Source organism: Gymnodraco acuticeps, unplaced genomic scaffold (genome assembly GCF_902827175.1).
Source record: "Gymnodraco acuticeps unplaced genomic scaffold, fGymAcu1.1, whole genome shotgun sequence".
NCBI lineage: Eukaryota > Metazoa > Chordata > Actinopteri > Perciformes > Bathydraconidae > Gymnodraco > Gymnodraco acuticeps.
The window spans coordinates 13,666-32,500 of record NW_022990695.1 but is presented as its reverse complement, the minus strand read 5'-3'; the positions used below and the strand labels follow the sequence as shown (position 1 = coordinate 32,500).

At 42.6% G+C, this 18,835-nt stretch overlaps 1 protein-coding gene across 2 annotated transcripts; it reads right to left on the bottom strand.

The window, feature by feature from the left end:
* Positions 1 to 981: 981 nt before the first annotated feature.
* Positions 982 to 17,575, bottom strand: LOC117555675 (nucleoplasmin-like protein ANO39). 2 transcript variants are annotated; one of them, XM_034230623.1, is made up of 3 exons: positions 17,494 to 17,575; positions 3,038 to 3,370; positions 982 to 1,505 (listed from the first exon to the last, which is right to left on the bottom strand). In XM_034230623.1, exons 1-3 carry the CDS (start codon positions 17,522 to 17,524, stop codon positions 1,453 to 1,455), a joined length of 417 nt encoding a protein of 138 aa, XP_034086514.1. In that variant the 5' UTR covers positions 17,525 to 17,575; the 3' UTR covers positions 982 to 1,452. The 2 variants fall into 2 exon arrangements, with proteins under 2 accessions (XP_034086514.1, XP_034086513.1); XM_034230622.1 differs by lacking the exon at positions 17,494 to 17,575 and adding an exon at positions 5,148 to 5,221.
* Positions 17,576 to 18,835: the final 1,260 nt, after the last annotated feature.

Here is an 18,835-nt window from a genome sequence, read left to right as displayed (position 1 = left end):
TTGAATTGTAGTATCATTATAGAGCAAGCCAGGAAGTAAGATGGGTCGTTCTGGGAAACACTTTGAAATGTGGAGAAGTTGTGAACAAAAAGACAATTATCAGTAATATAAAAACAGTTCAGTAGATGAAGGGATAGATAGCCCAGCGGGTCGAGCCGGCGGCCCGGATGCGGCGATGTCCTCCGCGCAGCTGGTTCAAAGCCCGGGATGGATGTACTTGTAATCATTGCCTTTCAACTTTAATACTTTAATAACTGATAAAAGGCCGTCTCCTCGCAAAAACATGTCCAGCACTCTCTAGTCTCTTCTCAATAACCCAATACACACAATTATCAATCTTTAATTGCAAATAGAACATGATATTCAGTCTTTGTGTGTGTGTGTGTGTGTGTGTGTGTGTGTGTGTGTGTGTGTGTGTGTGTGTGTGTGTCAAATATGTTTCAAGGCAAAGATACGTTAAACCCACTGCAGCCTTGCACTTCGCCAGGAGAGGTCGCTGTAACTGAAGCTTCGAGAAATGAACCTATTTCCCACACAATTGTCCAAGTGGTTCGACGCTTCATTTTGCCATCACTAGCGCTATGCTAACCTGAGTCTAAGCTAACATACTTCACTAATCACACAACACTAAGTACACACTGCTAAGCAGTATACTAACCACACAACACTAAGTACACACTGCTAAGCAGTATACTAAACAGGTGATTCACGGTGTTAACGAGCACAGTGAGTAAGTACAACAAGAGACTAGAGTCTCAGGTCTCAACCAGAGCCTCCAGAATGATCTTCGTCCCCGTCCTTTGTACTCCTCCCGGATGACGTTCCGGAAGCGGGCGGGAATTGGATGACGTCACTCCAATCACCGTTTCGGACGTTGCGAGGGCGGGACGGCCAATTGCATCAGGAGAACTGCGCAGCACAGTTAACAGTCCCAGGAAGGCAGCGGCTGTAACAGTTCTTCTAACTACAATAAGAGGCTGCTTTTCATTTGATAAAGTCATTTTATTTAGAAATATATAAAACTCTTTCATTTCAGTTATGAAGGGCTTCAACTCCACTCAGAGATATATTTGATATCTCAAAGTTCTGACTTTTTTCTCAAAGTTCTGACTTTTTTCTTAGAATTCTGACTTTTTCCCCCAAATCCCGAATTTATTCTAAATTGTTTCCCAAATGTTTGCTTTTTTTCCTCAAATGTCAGTTTCTTCCCTCAAACCTCAGACGTGCTGCTTGTGCTAAACCAGAATAACTAAAACACACTTTCTTTTACATTTCTGTGACTGTGAAAATGAACACATGAGGTTTAACATTCTTTCTAAGCTGCGCTAACCACGTCCTAAATTAGACTCAAGAGTTTTGATCTCCATGAACAAATCCTCTTTTCACAAACATATATTTAAAGACGTTACACGCGGGACGAAACATTAAATATATATATTATTTTCCTCAGGATCAGTTCCCTTTAGACGTTTCCTCGGCCACTTCCATCAGGTCGCTCAGCAAGTCTGAAGAACAACACACAAAAAAGTCATATTTCACATTAATCTTGACAATGACTTTATTAATCAACTATTTAATGTATTAAAAGTGTAAAATGGTGGCCTATATTTTATGTTTTATTTTCACAGTAAAACATAAAGAAGGAAAATATTAGTGCATTTTCTGAAAAAGTTTTAATATCTAATTAATAATCAGAAAAGTAAAAAATAAATCAGAAAAAGTTTGAAAATATCTTGTAATATTACAAAATATTTATTAATCATTAAAATAATACATGAATAAATGAGACTTACTCATTTTAAAAATTAAAAAAAATTTGACCTTTATTTATTATATAATTATATTACTACTAATGCATTATTGAAAATTGACTGGAAAACAACACTTTTAGGGGAAAACAAAGCTGTCGGCGGTAATGTAACGGCGGTCAATACAAACTCTGAAGTTTTTGCCAATCCAATCAGACATGTAAGAAACCGTGGATGTTTGGATCTTCAAAGAGCCCGATGGCCAGTCAGGCAAACAATTACATTACATCATTTGAAATCCACGATCGGGTTCGATATATGGTTAAATATAGCAGTAGGCGATCGATGTCCGTAGATGAGAGTAACGGCCCGTCCACACAGCGGCGTGCGTTGAAAGCTTCACCATTCACTTTGAATGGGGTGACGTCACTTTTCGTAGAACTGCATTGTGGGAAGCGACGCGGCAAAAGTTGAGCAATGTTCAACTTTTGAAGCCTCGGCAGAAGCGTCAGCCAATCGAATCATATGCCAGTACAAGCTCTAGCCAATCAAACCGCTGCTTGTGTGTCAGGGGCGGGAGATTCATGTGATTGGTTGTTGGTCGAGTTTCAGACACGCCCGCCGGCAAGCTTCAACGCACGCCGCTGTGTGGACGGGCCGTTACATCTACGTCACTTCTGGGCGAAAATATGTTTTAATGTTTGGGGTGCAATAAACGACACAACAACTATTATTTTCCGCCTCTCTCATGAGAGTAACAGCCGGCGAAATTACAGCCTCGCCTACTGATTTTAATTTAACCATATATCGAGCCGATCGTCAATTTCTAATGATTTCATGTAATTGTTTGCCTGACTGGCCGTCGTCATCGGGCTCTTTGAAAATCCACGGTTTTCTAACATTTCTGATCGGATTGGCAAAAAACTTCAGCGTTTGTTTTGACCGCCATTCAAACGACAGCTTTGTTTTCCCCCAAAAGTGGGCGGGGCCGTAATTTTCGCCCGGAAGTGATGCATGTGTTACTCTCATCTATAAACTTCTTGCACTACTTTTTCTTTGTATTGTTGTATTTTATGATATGTTGCTTTGTTGGAGGAGCTCAGGTCAGAAGAATGTCATTCCATTTCTACACTGAAGCTGCTGAGCATCTGATGAGAACACCTTGGTGTTGAATTGTGTTGTACATCATATTCTCTGCAGGCTCTCGCGGGTCACATGACATGAGGGCCTCGACCGCCCTGCTTTAGTCTCATAGCTGTTATATGTAATTGATCATCAGTGAAGCGTACCTCCGTCGTTGATCCCCACGCTCGTTCCTCCGCCCTGTTCTCCGGTTCCTCCCGGAGGTCCTTCCAGCTCAGAGAACAGCCCGGAGAACCCAGATTTCTTCTCGCGGCCTTCGTCATCATCGTCATCATCGCCACGGTGGAAGATCTTTGAGAAGAATCCTTCATCGTCCTCCTTCTCCTTCTCCCTCTCCCTCTCTCGCAGCTTCCTCCTCTTCTCCTCGTCGTCGTCTCTGTCGAAGATCTTGGAGAAGAATCCTCCCTCCTTGTCCTCTTTGTCCTCGTCCTTGTCGTCTTTACCGAGCGCTTTCTTCACGGCGTCCTCCACCATGTCTCCTGCAGGACAGACGGCCATATCGTCAGCAAACAGGGACATTGAAAGTAGTGTTGCACGGTGTACCGATACTTGAAAGGTACCGCGATACCCTGCCGTTAAAAACGGTACGATTCCTCCGTTTCATTAGTATCGGTACTTTAAGAATGATGGGGAAAAGTACTCCGGTGAGAAAGCGCCGTTTTACTATAAGAGCCGTGTGTGTTCAGCGCTCTGCTTCCACTCCCTGCACTGCAGCCGTGCCTGCAGTCCCTCCCTCTCAAGCACGCTCTAAGTCCCTCCCCTCTCAAGCACGCTCTAAGTCCCTCCCCTCTCTCATGCACGCGGCCACGCGCTAGCTGCCAGAGCATGTGAGAAAACGAGAAGCATGGCTGCAAGTGGGAGTGCAACTGCCGCTGCGCCTCGGCTTGTTGACAAAAAAGACGGCAGAAGCGAAATTTGGAAGTATTTGAGCTATATCTCTGACAGTGAGGGCAAGCCACGGAAACCACGAGGCCTGTCTGTGAGACATGTTTTAGATCCCTGCAAACCAAGGGAGCCAACACATCAAACTTGGCTAAGCACCCGCCGACCGGAATCCAGAGCTGTTTATATTTTATAAAACAAAAAAGTTGTTTGAGATGATTTTATTTAATACGAATTATTGTCATTTATTTTGTTTATTGTTCTCATTGTTTAAAAATGTGTGTTATGGTTATGCTGTGAAATAAAGCACAATAATTACATTTAAGACTGTTTTCCTTTTTTTAAGAAAAGTATCGAAAAAGAATCGGAATCGCAATTCTTGACTTGGTATCGGTATCGAAACCAAAATGTTGGTATCGTGACAACACTAATTGAAAGTGAGACACAGCAGGACAAAACATGACTTTAATCTGAACACACGTAGGATCTGCTGTAGCTCCACAGATCACACGTTTTTATTGAGGGAAGATAGCTAGCTTGCTAACGGTCAGTAGACGCGCTAGTCGGCTTAGCTATGATGCTAACGGGACAATACGTTTATGCAACCCAGTCTCACGGCATTTCGTGTTATAGTCACAAAATGAAATCTATTGATTCGTGTTCACCAACACGATTTCCCCTTTTCATCGTGTCACACAGAACGATTTTTAAAGCAATGTATTTCTATTGGTAGTGTGTTTCGTGCCTGCAGCAAATAATAACACATTAGAAGGAAAAAAAGATTCAAAAAATACAGATGTCAGTATTCTGAGGCTCTGAGACATTTATTTTCCTCACAGACGGCAAAAAGAGTCCGACATTATACCATTTAAAATAAAAGCAATAATCGTGGCTTGATATTGAGTAAGAACATGTTTTATGAACCACAGCTTCCGCTCTTCCAAGACCCGACCGGACAAAAAGACGTGCTGCAGGCACGAAACACACTACCAATAAATCGTTCTGTGTGACACGAAAACAAGGGGGAATCGTGTTGGTGAACACGAATCAATAGATTACATGTCGTCACTATCAGAGATGGGGTCGTTACTAAAAAAAAGTAATATATTACATATTACTTTTAAAAAAGTAATATATTACACTACTTCGTTACTCTCTACATAAAGTAACTCGTTACTTTACTTGTTACTTTACACGCAGGGCCGGCCCGCCCCTCCCTGCAGGCAGATCACGCAGACTGCTAAAGTTTCAAATGTTCTCTTTATTTCAGTTTCCATTGTCGCATCAGACTGATCCAGATCCTGAGTGTTCTCCTATCTGACCGTGGCTGTCCTCTGTCTCCTGATATCTGTATATTAGTCTATCTCTGCTCACGCTGTTGCGTCGGCGTGTTCTCCTGCGTGTTGGCCATGTGTTGCACTGGAGCCAGACACCGCAAAGACTTCAGCCGAGCACGTACGAACTGCGCATGCGTGAGTGGCAATAACTCTCCTTACCAGCAGGCGGCGGTAGTGTGTATTCGTCATTCAAAACAGGCAACAACCAGAAAACAGAGAAGAAGAACAGACTGTGATGTAAACAAACAACAAATAGCTGTGCGTTAGCTTCACCTTAGCATCTGTTGCAGGTGTTTGTTGAGGTTTGATTATGACTGATTTTAGTAACGAAGTAACGCGTGTCGGGGCAATGTTAGTAACTGTAGTGTGATTACTGAATTATAAAAGTAGCGCGTTACACTACTCCGTCACCGACAAAAGTAATATTATTACAGTAACGCGTTACACGCAACTCTGGTCACTATAACACGAAATGCCGTGAGGCTGGGTTGGTCAATATGAGTGATGGCAAAACTACCCTTCTTTAAAACCCACAAAGTGTAGGGAGCAACAAGAGGAGAACAACTAAGATCGAATCAGCCGTGTTTAGCTTGCTAACGGTGTACTGATGCTAACGTGTACTTATAAGCTAACGTGGTGTGCTAATGTTACGCAACATCTTGCAGAGGATGTATTTACAGCCAAACTGGAAATGAACCCAGTTTTTTAAAATGTTGGTAACTTTTGTTAGTTTTCTTGGGTTTAATACAAAGCCATGGTGGCATCTTGTCATAAACAGACTTTTTATCCAGCTTTAATCCACATTTTCACCGAACACTTTTTACACCCTGGTGCTTTTTATCTCTATATTGTAACTGATGAAGGGTTTCAGTGATGGGACGTCTGGGTCTGAAGTTATGAGAGTAACAAGCTGAGCTAACGTTAGCCGTTAGCCGTTAGCTCGTAGCGGCTAAGTCCAGTCTCCACCAGAGAAACGTCTTCTTTCTTTGTTCTGGTTGAAATGGCCAGCAGACAGGGAGATGTAAAGTGAGACAGATAACACATGTTCAGACTAGTTTAAATACATCGTCCAAATCCACATTGAAGAGTTTATTTATCTCTGTCTGTTTTGTGTCTGCGTATTTCTACTCAATAACAGCTAGCATTAGCCTCGTTAGCATATTTAAACAGAACACTCGTAACATAAGAAATAACTGTGTTGAGAGACTCAGACTACAAAGAGACACAGACTACATAGAGACACAGAGACACAGAGACACAGACTACATAGAGACACAGACTACATAGAGACACAGACTACATAGAGACACAGACTACATAGAGACACAGACTACACAGAGACCGACTACATAGAGACACAGACTACACAGAGGACACAGACTACATAGAGACACAGACTACATAGAGGACACAGACTACATAGAGACACAGACTACAGCAGAGACACAGACTACATAGAGGACACAGACTACACAGAGGACACAGACTACATAGAGACACAGACTACATCAGAGACACAGACTACATAGAGGACAACTCATGAGGACAAAGACTACCATAGGACACAGACTACAACAGAGAACGACTACAAGAGACAAGACTACCACTAGAGACACAGACTACATAGAGCACAAACAGAGGACTACAGAATACCGAGACACATACTACCACTAGAGACACAGACTACAGAGAGACACAGACTACAATAAGAGACACAGACTACACAGAGACACAGGACTACACTAGAGACACCAGACTACATAGAGACACAGGACTACATAGAGACACAGACTACATAAAGACCCAGGAACACTACTAGAGACACAGACTACATAGAGACACAGACTACATAGAGGACACAGACTACATAGAGACACAGACTACATAGAGACTACATAGAGACACAGACTACATAGAGACACAGACTACATAGAGACACAGACTACACAGAGACACAGACTACATAGAGACACAGACTACATAGAGACACAGACTACATAGAGACACAGAGACACATAGAGACACAGACTACATAGAGACACAGACTACATAGAGACACAGACTACATAGAGACACAGACTACACAGAGACACAGACTACATAGAGACACAGACTACATAGAGACACAGACTACATAGAGACACAGACTACACAGAGACACAGACTACACAGAGACACAGACTACACAGAGACACAGACTACATAGAGACACAGACTACACAGAGACACAGACTACATAGAGACACAGACTACACAGAGACACAGACTACATAGAGACACAGACTACACAGAGACACAGACTACATAGAGACACAGACTACATAGAGACACAGACTACATAGAGACACAGACTACATAGAGACACAGACTACATAGAGACACAGACTACACAGAGACACAGACTACAGAGAGACACAGACTACAATAAGACTACAGAGAGACACAGACTACAATAAGACTACAGAGAGACATAGACTACAATAAGACTACAGAGAGACACAGACTACAATAAGACTACAGAGACACAGACTACATAGAGCACCAGACTACATAGAGACCAACTACATAGAAGCAGCAGACTACACAGAGACACAGACTACACAGAGACACAGACTACACAGAGACACAGACTACACAGAGACACAGACTACATAGAGACACAGACTACACAGAGACACAGACTACACAGAGACACAGACTACATAGAGACACAGACTACACAGAGACACAGACTACACAGAGACACAGACTACTAAGACACAGACTACATAGAGACACAGACTACATAGAGACACAGACTACATAGAGACACAGACTACATAGAGACACAGACTACATAGAGACACAGACTACATAGAGACACAGACTACACAACAGAGACACAGACTACATAGAGACACAGACTACATAGAGACACAGACTACACAGAGACACAGACTACACAGAGACACAGACTACACAGAGACACAGACTACATAGAGACACAGACTACACAGAGACACAGACTACATAGAGACACAGACTACACAGAGACACAGACTACATAGAGACACAGACTACATAGAGACACAGACTACATAGAGACACAGACTACACAGAGACACAGACTACAAAGAGACACAGACTACATAGAGACACAGACTACACAGAGACACAGACTACACAGAGACACAGACTACAAAGAGACACAGACTACATAGAGACACAGACTACACAGAGACACAGACTACACAGGACACAGAACTACATAGAGACACGACTACATGAGACACAGACTACACAGAGACACAGACTACCAGAGACCACAGACTACACAGAGACACAGACTACACAGAGACACAGACTACATAGAGACACAGACTACATAGAGACACAGACTACACAGAGACACAGACTACACAGAGACACCAGACTACATAGAGGACACAGACTACATAGAGACACAGACTACATAGAGACACAGACTACACAGAGACACAGACTACACAGAGACACAGACTACATAGAGACACAGACTACATAGAGACACAGAACACAGAGACACAGACTACATAGAGACACAGACTACATAGAGACACAGACTACATAGAGACACAGACTACACAGAGACACAGAGACACAGAGACACAGACTACATAGAGACACAGACTACATAGAGACACAGACTACATAGAGACACAGACTACACAGAGACACAGGACTACAAGGACACAGACTACAAAGAGGACACAGACTACTAGAGACACAGACTACATAGAGACACAGACTACATAGAGACACAGACTACATAGAGACACAGACTACACAGAGACACAGACTACATAGAGACACAGACTACACAGAGGACACAGACTACACAGAGCCACAGACTACATAGAGACACGACTACATAGAGACACAGACTACATAGAGACACAGACTACATAGAGACACAGACTACACAGAGACACAGACTAACAGCAGAGACACGACTACATAGAGGACACAGACTACATAGAGACACAGACTACACAGAGACACAGACTACATAGAGACACAGACTACATAGAGACACAGGACTACATAGAGACACAGACTACATAGAGACACAAAGAGACTACATAGAGACACATAGAGACTACATAGAGACACATAGAGACTACATAGAGGACACATAGAACTACATAGAGACACACGACTACATAGGACACAGACTACACAGAGACACAGACTACACAGAGACACAGACTACATAGAGACACAGACTACATAGAGACACAGAGACACAGAGACACAGACTACATAGAGACACAGACTACACAGAGACACAGACTACACAGAGACACAGACTACATAGAGACACAGACTACATAGAGACACAGACTACACAGAGACACAGACTACACAGAGACACAGACTACACAGAGACACAGACTACACAGAGACACAGACTACACAGAGACCACAGACTACACAGAGACAGACTACACAGAGACACAGACTACACAGAGACACAGACTACACAGAGACACAGACTACACAGAGACACAGACTACACAGAGACACAGACTACATAGAGACACAGACTACATAGAGACACAGACTACATAGAGACACATAGAGACTACACAGAGACACAGACTACATAGAGACACATAGAGACTACATAGAGACACATAGAGACTACATAGAGACACATAGAGACTACATAGAGACTACATAGAGACACAGACTACATAGAGAACAGACTACACAGAGACACAGACTACATAGAGACCAGACTAGAGACACAGACTACACAGAGACACAGACTACACAGAAACACAGACTACATAGAGAAACACAGACTACACAGAAACACAGACTACAGAAACACAGACTACACAGAAACACAGACTATAGAAACACAGACTACAGAAACACAGACTATAGAAACACAGACTATAGAAACACAGACTACAGAAACACAGACTACAGAAACACAGACTACAGAAACACAGACTATAGAAACACAGACTACAGAAACACAGACTATAGAAACACAGACTACATAGAGAACAGACTACACAGAGACACAGACTACATTAGAGACACAGACTACACAGAGACACAGACTACACAGAGACAGACTACATGAGAGACACAGACTACATAGAGACACAGAGACACAGAGACACAGACTACATAGAGACACAGACTACACAGAGACACAGACTACATAGAGACACAGACTACATAGAGACACAGACTACACAGAGACACAGACTACATAGAGACACAGACTACACAGAGACACAGACTACACAGAGACACAGACTACATAGAGACACAGACTACACAGAGACACAGACTACATAGAGACACAGACTACATAGAGACACAGACTACACAGAGACACAGACTACACAGAGACACAGACTACACAGAGACACAGACTACATAGAGACACAGACTACACAGAGACACAGACTACATAGAGACACAGACTACATAGAGACACAGACTACACAGAGACACAGAGACTACACAGAGACACAGACTACAAAGAGACACAGACTACACAGAGACACAGACTACATAGAGACACAGACTACACAGAGACACAGACTACACAGAGACACAGACTACATAGAGACACAGACTACATAGAGACACAGACTACACAGAGACACAGACTACATAGAGACACAGACTACATAGAGACACAGACTACACAGAGACACAGACTACACAGAGACACAGACTAACAGAGGACACAGGATACACAGAGACACAGACTACACAGAGACACAGACTACATAGAGACACAGACTACACAGAGACACAGACTACACAGAGACACAGACTACATAGAGACACAGACTACATAGAGACACAGACTACATAGAGACAACATAGAGACTACATAGAGACACAGACTACATAGAGACACAGACTACACAGAGACACAGACTACACAGAGACACAGACTACACAGAGACACAGACTACATAGAGACACAGACTACATAGAGACACAGACTACATAGAGACACAGACTACATAGAGACACAGACTACATAGAGACACAGACTACATAGAGACACAGACTACACAGAGACACAGACTACACAGAGACACAGACTACATAGAGACACAGACTACATAGAGACACAGACTACATAGAGACACAGACACACAGAGACACAGACTACATAGAGACACAGACTACATAGAGACACAGACTACATAGAGACACAGACTACACAGAGACACAGACTACACAGAGACACAGACTACACAGAGACACAGACTACATAGAGACACAGACTACATAGAGACACAGACTAATAGAGACACAGACTACACAGAGACACAGACTACATAGAGACACAGACTACATAGAGACACAGACTACATAGAGACACAGACTACACAGAGACACAGACTACAAAGAGACACAGACTACACAGAGACACAGACTACACAGAGACACAGACTACAAAGAGACACAGACTACATAGAGACACAGACTACACAGAGACACAGACTACATAGAGACACAGACTACATAGAGACACCAGACTACATAGAGACACAGACTACATAGAGGACACAGATACATAGAGACACAGACTACACAGAGACACAGACTACATAGAGACACAGACTACATAGAGACACAGACTACACAGGACACCAGACTACATAGAGACACAGACTACATAGAGACACAGACTACATAGAGACACGACTACATAGAGACACAGACTACATAGAGACACAGACTACATAGAGAAAGACTACATAGAGACACAGACTACATAGAGACACAGACTACATAGAGACACAGACTACATAGAGACTAAGACTACATAGAGACACAGACTACAAAGAGACAAGACTACATAGAGACACAGATACATAGAGACACAGACTACACAGAGACACGACTACACAGAGACACAGACTACACAGAGGACACGACTACACAGAGACACGACTACACAGAGACACAGACTACACAGAGACACAGACTACACAGAGACACACAGACTACACAGAGACACAGACTACATAGAGACACAGACTACATAGAGACACAGACTACACAGAGACACAGACTAACAGAGACACAGACTACACAGAGACACAGACTACACAGAGACACAGACTACACAGAGACACAGACTACACAGAGACACAGACTACACAGAGACACAGACTACATAGAGACACAGACTACACAGAGACACAGACTACACAGAGACACAGACTACATAGAGACACAGACTACATAGAAACACAGACTACAGAAACACAGACTACATAGAAACACAGACTACAGAAACACAGACTACAGAAACACAGACTACAGAAACACAGACTACAGAAACACAGACTATAGAAACACAGACTACAGAAACACAGACTATAGAAACACAGACTATAGAAACACAGACTACAGAAAGAACCACACATACTACGATACACCGACAGACTACTTACATAACAGACTACATAGAGCACAGACTACATAGAGACACAGACTACATAGAGACACAGACTACATAGAGACACAGATACATAGAGACACGACTACACAGAGACACGACTACACAGAGACACGACTACACAGAGACACGACTACACAGAGACACGACTACACAGAGACACGACTACACAGAGACACGACTACACAGAGACACAACTACACAGAGACACGACTACACATAGACACGACTACACAGAGACACGACTACACAGAGACACGACTACACAGAGACACAGACTACAGAGAGACACAGACTACAGAGAGACAGAGACTACAATAAGACTACAGAGAGACAGAGACTACAATAAGACTACAGAGAGACACAGACTACATATAGACACAGACTACATAGAGACACAGACTACATAGAGACACAGACTACATAGAGACACAGACTACATAGAGGCACAGACTACATAGAGACACAGACTACATAGAGACCAGACTACACAGAGACACAGACTACACAGAGACACAGACTACATAGAGACACAGACTACATAGAGACACAGACTACACAGAGACACAGACTACATAGAGACACAGACTACATAGAGACACAGACTACATAGAGACTACATAGAGACACAGACTACATAAGAGACACAGACTACATAGAGACAACAGACTACATAGAGACACAGACTACATAGAGACACCAGACTACACAGAGACACAGACTACACAGAGACACAGACTACAATAAGACTACAGAGACACAGACTACACAGAGACACAGACTACACAGAGACACAGACTACATAGAGACACAGACTACATAGAGACACGACTACATAGAGACACAGACTACATAGAGACACAGACTACACAGAGACACAGACTACAGAGAGACACAGACTACATAGAGACACAGACTACACAGAGACACAGACTACATAGAGACACAGACTACATAGAGACACAGACTACACAGAGACACAGACTACACAGAGACACAGACTACATAGAGACACAGACTACATAGAGACACAGACTACACAGAGACACAGACTACATAGAGACACAGACTACACAGAGACACAGACTACATAGAGACACAGACTACACAGAGACACAGACTACATAGAGACACAGACTACATAGAGACACAGACTACATAGAGACACAGACTACATAGAGACACAGACTACACAGAGACACAGACTACACAGAGACACAGACTACATAGAGACACAGAAACACAGAGACACAGACTACATAGAGACACAGACTACACAGAGACACAGACTACATAGAGACACAGACTACACAGAGACACCAGACTACACAGAGAACAGACTACAGAGAGACACAGACTACACAGAGACACAGACTACTAGAGAAAGATACACAGAGACACAGACTACACAGAGACACAGACTACATAGAGACACAGACTACATAGAGACACAGACTACATAGAGACACAGACTACATAGAGACACAGACTACACAGAGACACAGAGACACAGAGACACAGACTACATAGAGACACAGACTACACAGAGACACAGACTACATAGAGACTACATAGAGACACAGACTACATAGAGACACAGACTACATAGAGACACAGACTACATAGAGACACAGACTACATAGAGACACAGACTACACAGAGACACAGACTACATAGAGACACAGACTACATAGAGACACAGACTACACAGAGACACAGACTACACAGAGACACAGACTACACAGAGACACAGACTACACAGAGACACAGACTACACAGAGACACAGACTACACAGAGACACAGACTACATAGAGACACAGACTACATAGAGACACAGAGACACAGAGACACAGACTACATAGAGACACAGACTACATAGAGACTACATAGAGACTACATAGAGACTACATAGAGACACATACTACATAGAGACACATAGAGACTACATAGAGACACAGACTACACAAGGACACAGACTACACAGAGAACAGACTACATAGAGACACAGACTACATAGAGAACAGACTACACAGAGACACAGACTACATAGAGACACAGACTACATAGAGACACAGACTACACAGAGACACAGACTACATAGAGACACAGACTACATAGAGACACAGACTACACAGAGACACAGACTACATAGAGACACAGAGACACAGAGACACAGACTACATAGAGACACAGACTACATAGAGACACAGACTACATAGAGACACAGACTATAGAGACACAGACTACATAGAGACACAGACTACATAGAGACACAGACTACATAGACACAGACTACATAGAGACACAGACTACATAGAGACACAGACTACATAGAGACACAGACTACATAGAGACACAGACTACACAGAGACACAGACTACACAGAGACACAGACTAACACAGAGACCACAGACTACATAGAGACACAGACTACATAGAGACACAGACTACATAGAGACACAGACTACACAGAGACACAGACTACACAGAGACACAGACTACATAGAGACACAGACTACATAGAGACACAGACTACATAGAGACACAGACTACACAGAGACACAGACTACATAGAGACACAGACTACATAGAGACACAGACTACATAGAGACACAGACTACATAGAGACACAGACTACATAGAGACACAGACTACACAGAGACACAGACTACATAGAGACACAGACTACACAGAGACACAGACTACATAGAGACACAGACTACATAGAGACACAGACTACATAGAGACACAGACTACATAGAGACACAGACTACATAGAGACACAGACTACATAGAGACACAGACTACAAAGAGACACAGACTACATAGAGACACAGACTACATAGAGACACAGACTACACAGAGACACAGACTACACAGAGACACAGACTACATAGAGACACAGACTACACAGAGACACAGACTACATAGAGACACAGACTACACAGAGACACAGACTACACAGAGACACAGACTACACAGAGACACAGACTACATAGAGACACAGACTACATAGAGACACAGACTACATAGAGACACAGACTACACAGAGACACAGACTACACAGAGACACAGACTACATAGAGACACAGACTACATAGAGACACAGACTACATAGAGACACAGACTACATAGACACACAGACTACACAGAGACACAGACTACACAGAGACACAGACTACACAGAGACACAGACTACACAGAGACACAGACTACACAGAGACACAGACTACACAGAGACACAGACTACACAGAGACACAGACTACATAGAGACACAGACTACATAGAGACACAGACTACATAGAGACACAGACTACATAGAGACACAGACTACAAAGAGACACAGACTACATAGAGACACAGACTACATAGAGACACAGACTACATAGAGACACAGACTACATAGAGAACCAGACTACATGAGACACAGACTACACAGAGACACAGACTACACAGAAGACACAGACTACATAGAGACACAGACTACATAGAGACACAGACTACATAGAGGACACAGACTACAAGAGACACAGACTACATAGAGAACACAGACTAATAGAGACACAGGACTAATAGAGACAACAGACTACACAGAGACACAGACTACATAGAGACACAGACTACACAGAGGACACAGACTACACAGAGACACAGACTACATAGAGGACACAGACTACATAGAGACACCAGACTACATAGAGACACAGACTACATAGAGACACAGACTACAAAGAGACACAGACTACATAGAGACACAGACTACATAGAGACACAGACTACATAGAGACACAGACTACACAGAGACACAGACTACATAGAGACTACCATAGAGACACATAGAGACTACATAGAGACACAGACTACATAGAGACTACATAGAGACACAAAGAGACTACATAGAGACTACATAGAGACACAGACTACATAGAGACACATAGAGACTACATAGAGACACAGACTACATAGAGACACAGACTACACAGAGACACAGACTACCTAGAGACACAGACTACCATAGAGACACAGACTACATAGAGGACAGAGACTACATAGAGACTACATAGAGACTACATAGAGACTACATAGAGACTACATAGAGACACAGACTACCATAGAGACACAGACTACATAGAGACACAGACTACATAGAGACACAGACTACATAGAGACACAGACTACATAGAGACACAGACTACATAGAGACACAGACTACATAGAGACACAGACTACACAGAGACACAGACTACATAGAGACACAGACTACATAGAGACACAGACTACATAGAGACACAGACTACATAGAGACACAGACTACATAGAGAACACGACTAACAGAGACACAGACTACATAGAGACACAGACTACACAGAGACCACAGGACTACATAGAGACACAGACTACACCGAGACACAGACTACACGAGAGACACAGACTACATAGAGACCAAGCCTACATAGAGACACAGACTACATAGAGACACAGACTACATAGAGACACCCAGACTACATAGAGACACAGACAACAGAGACACAGACTACATAGGAGACACAGACTACAGAGATACATAGAGACCCAGACTACACAGAGACACAGACTACATAGAGACACAGACTACATAGAGACACAGACTACATAGAGACACAGACTACACAGAGACACAGACTACACAGAGACACAGACTACACAGAGACACAGATTGTCCAGATTTTAAAATGTAAACATTTTAAAAATGTGTATTTCCAGATTTTTTTAAGCGTTTCTCATTTTGAAACTAACTCTCTCTCCTCCTGACGCAGCATTCAAATCACACACACACACACACACACACACACACACACACACACACACACACACACACACACACACACACACACACACACACACACACACACAATGATCCTCTCACTCACCCATTTTCTCTGCGATCCACTTCGTCGCCATCCTGCCGCTCTGAGTGTGTGTGTATGTGTATGTCAATCAGTGTGTGATGGTCTCTGCAGGTGAGTTTCAGGCCGACTCCACCCTCAGGTGTGTCTGACATGCTCAACCTGCTGTACCGGCTGCACCTGCACACACAAACACACACACACACACACACACACACACACACCACACACACACACACACACACTCACACAAACACACACACACAACACACTCACACACACACACACACACACACACACACACACTCACACACACACTCACACACACACACACACACTCACACACACACACACCCACACACACACACACGTTATTTCACGTTATATGACGACACACTATCTGATTCAAGGAAATGAACTATGGTCAAATCAGTAAACAAACTTGAATTTGTTAAAATAAATGTAAAGGGAATGTTCTGAAGATGACCTATTTCAATGTGTTTATTATTATATCCAAGTAAACAAACAAAAAAAGAGACACCAGGAAAATATTAGTGAATATTCAGAAAAACGTTTTAATATTAAAATATTTCAGGAGAAAAAGGAAATTCGATCAGAAATGTTATAAAATTAAAAGAAGATATTTATTAATCATAAAAATGAAAACATTGATAAATAATTTGGAATTACAAAAAATGAATTGCAAATTCTTATTTTGAATCAAAAACATAAATACTTTTTATGTTGGAAAAATCAGACTTTTCACAATAATCTGACTTTTTGTCTCATTATCTAATTTAAAAATAAACAAAACAAAAAACAGGGAATACTGATAACAAATATTATTGTTGTGTCTAAATATTATCCAAGAAATGTGAGAAAAATATCTGAACATTTTACAAAAAATGTAAATAAATATTATTTTCGTCATCAAACCTTTTTTTAATAAAATACACAAAAAATAATTCAAAAAATATTCTGATAGTCAGGATAACGGGTTAACCCGTGCGTACGAGATACTAACGCGTGCGTACGAGATACTAACGCGTCCGTACCAGATACTAACCCGTGCGTACCCGTGCGTACGAGATACTAACCCGTGCGTACGAGATACCAGAGTCCTGCACGGGTCTGATTTTCAAGACCCGCTCCCGCCCCGCACCCGCGACATGCAATACCGGACCCGCCCCGCTACCCGCACATATTGCCAATTAGTTCCGCAACCCGACCCGACCCGTCGGCACAAGATCCGCAACCCGACCCGAACCCGCATAGCCTATATGAGCAGTGAAAACGTGCAATTATTAACACATGCAGTTGCATATTTGTCTCAAAAAGCGTGGGATGTTGGTTATTTTCTCCATCT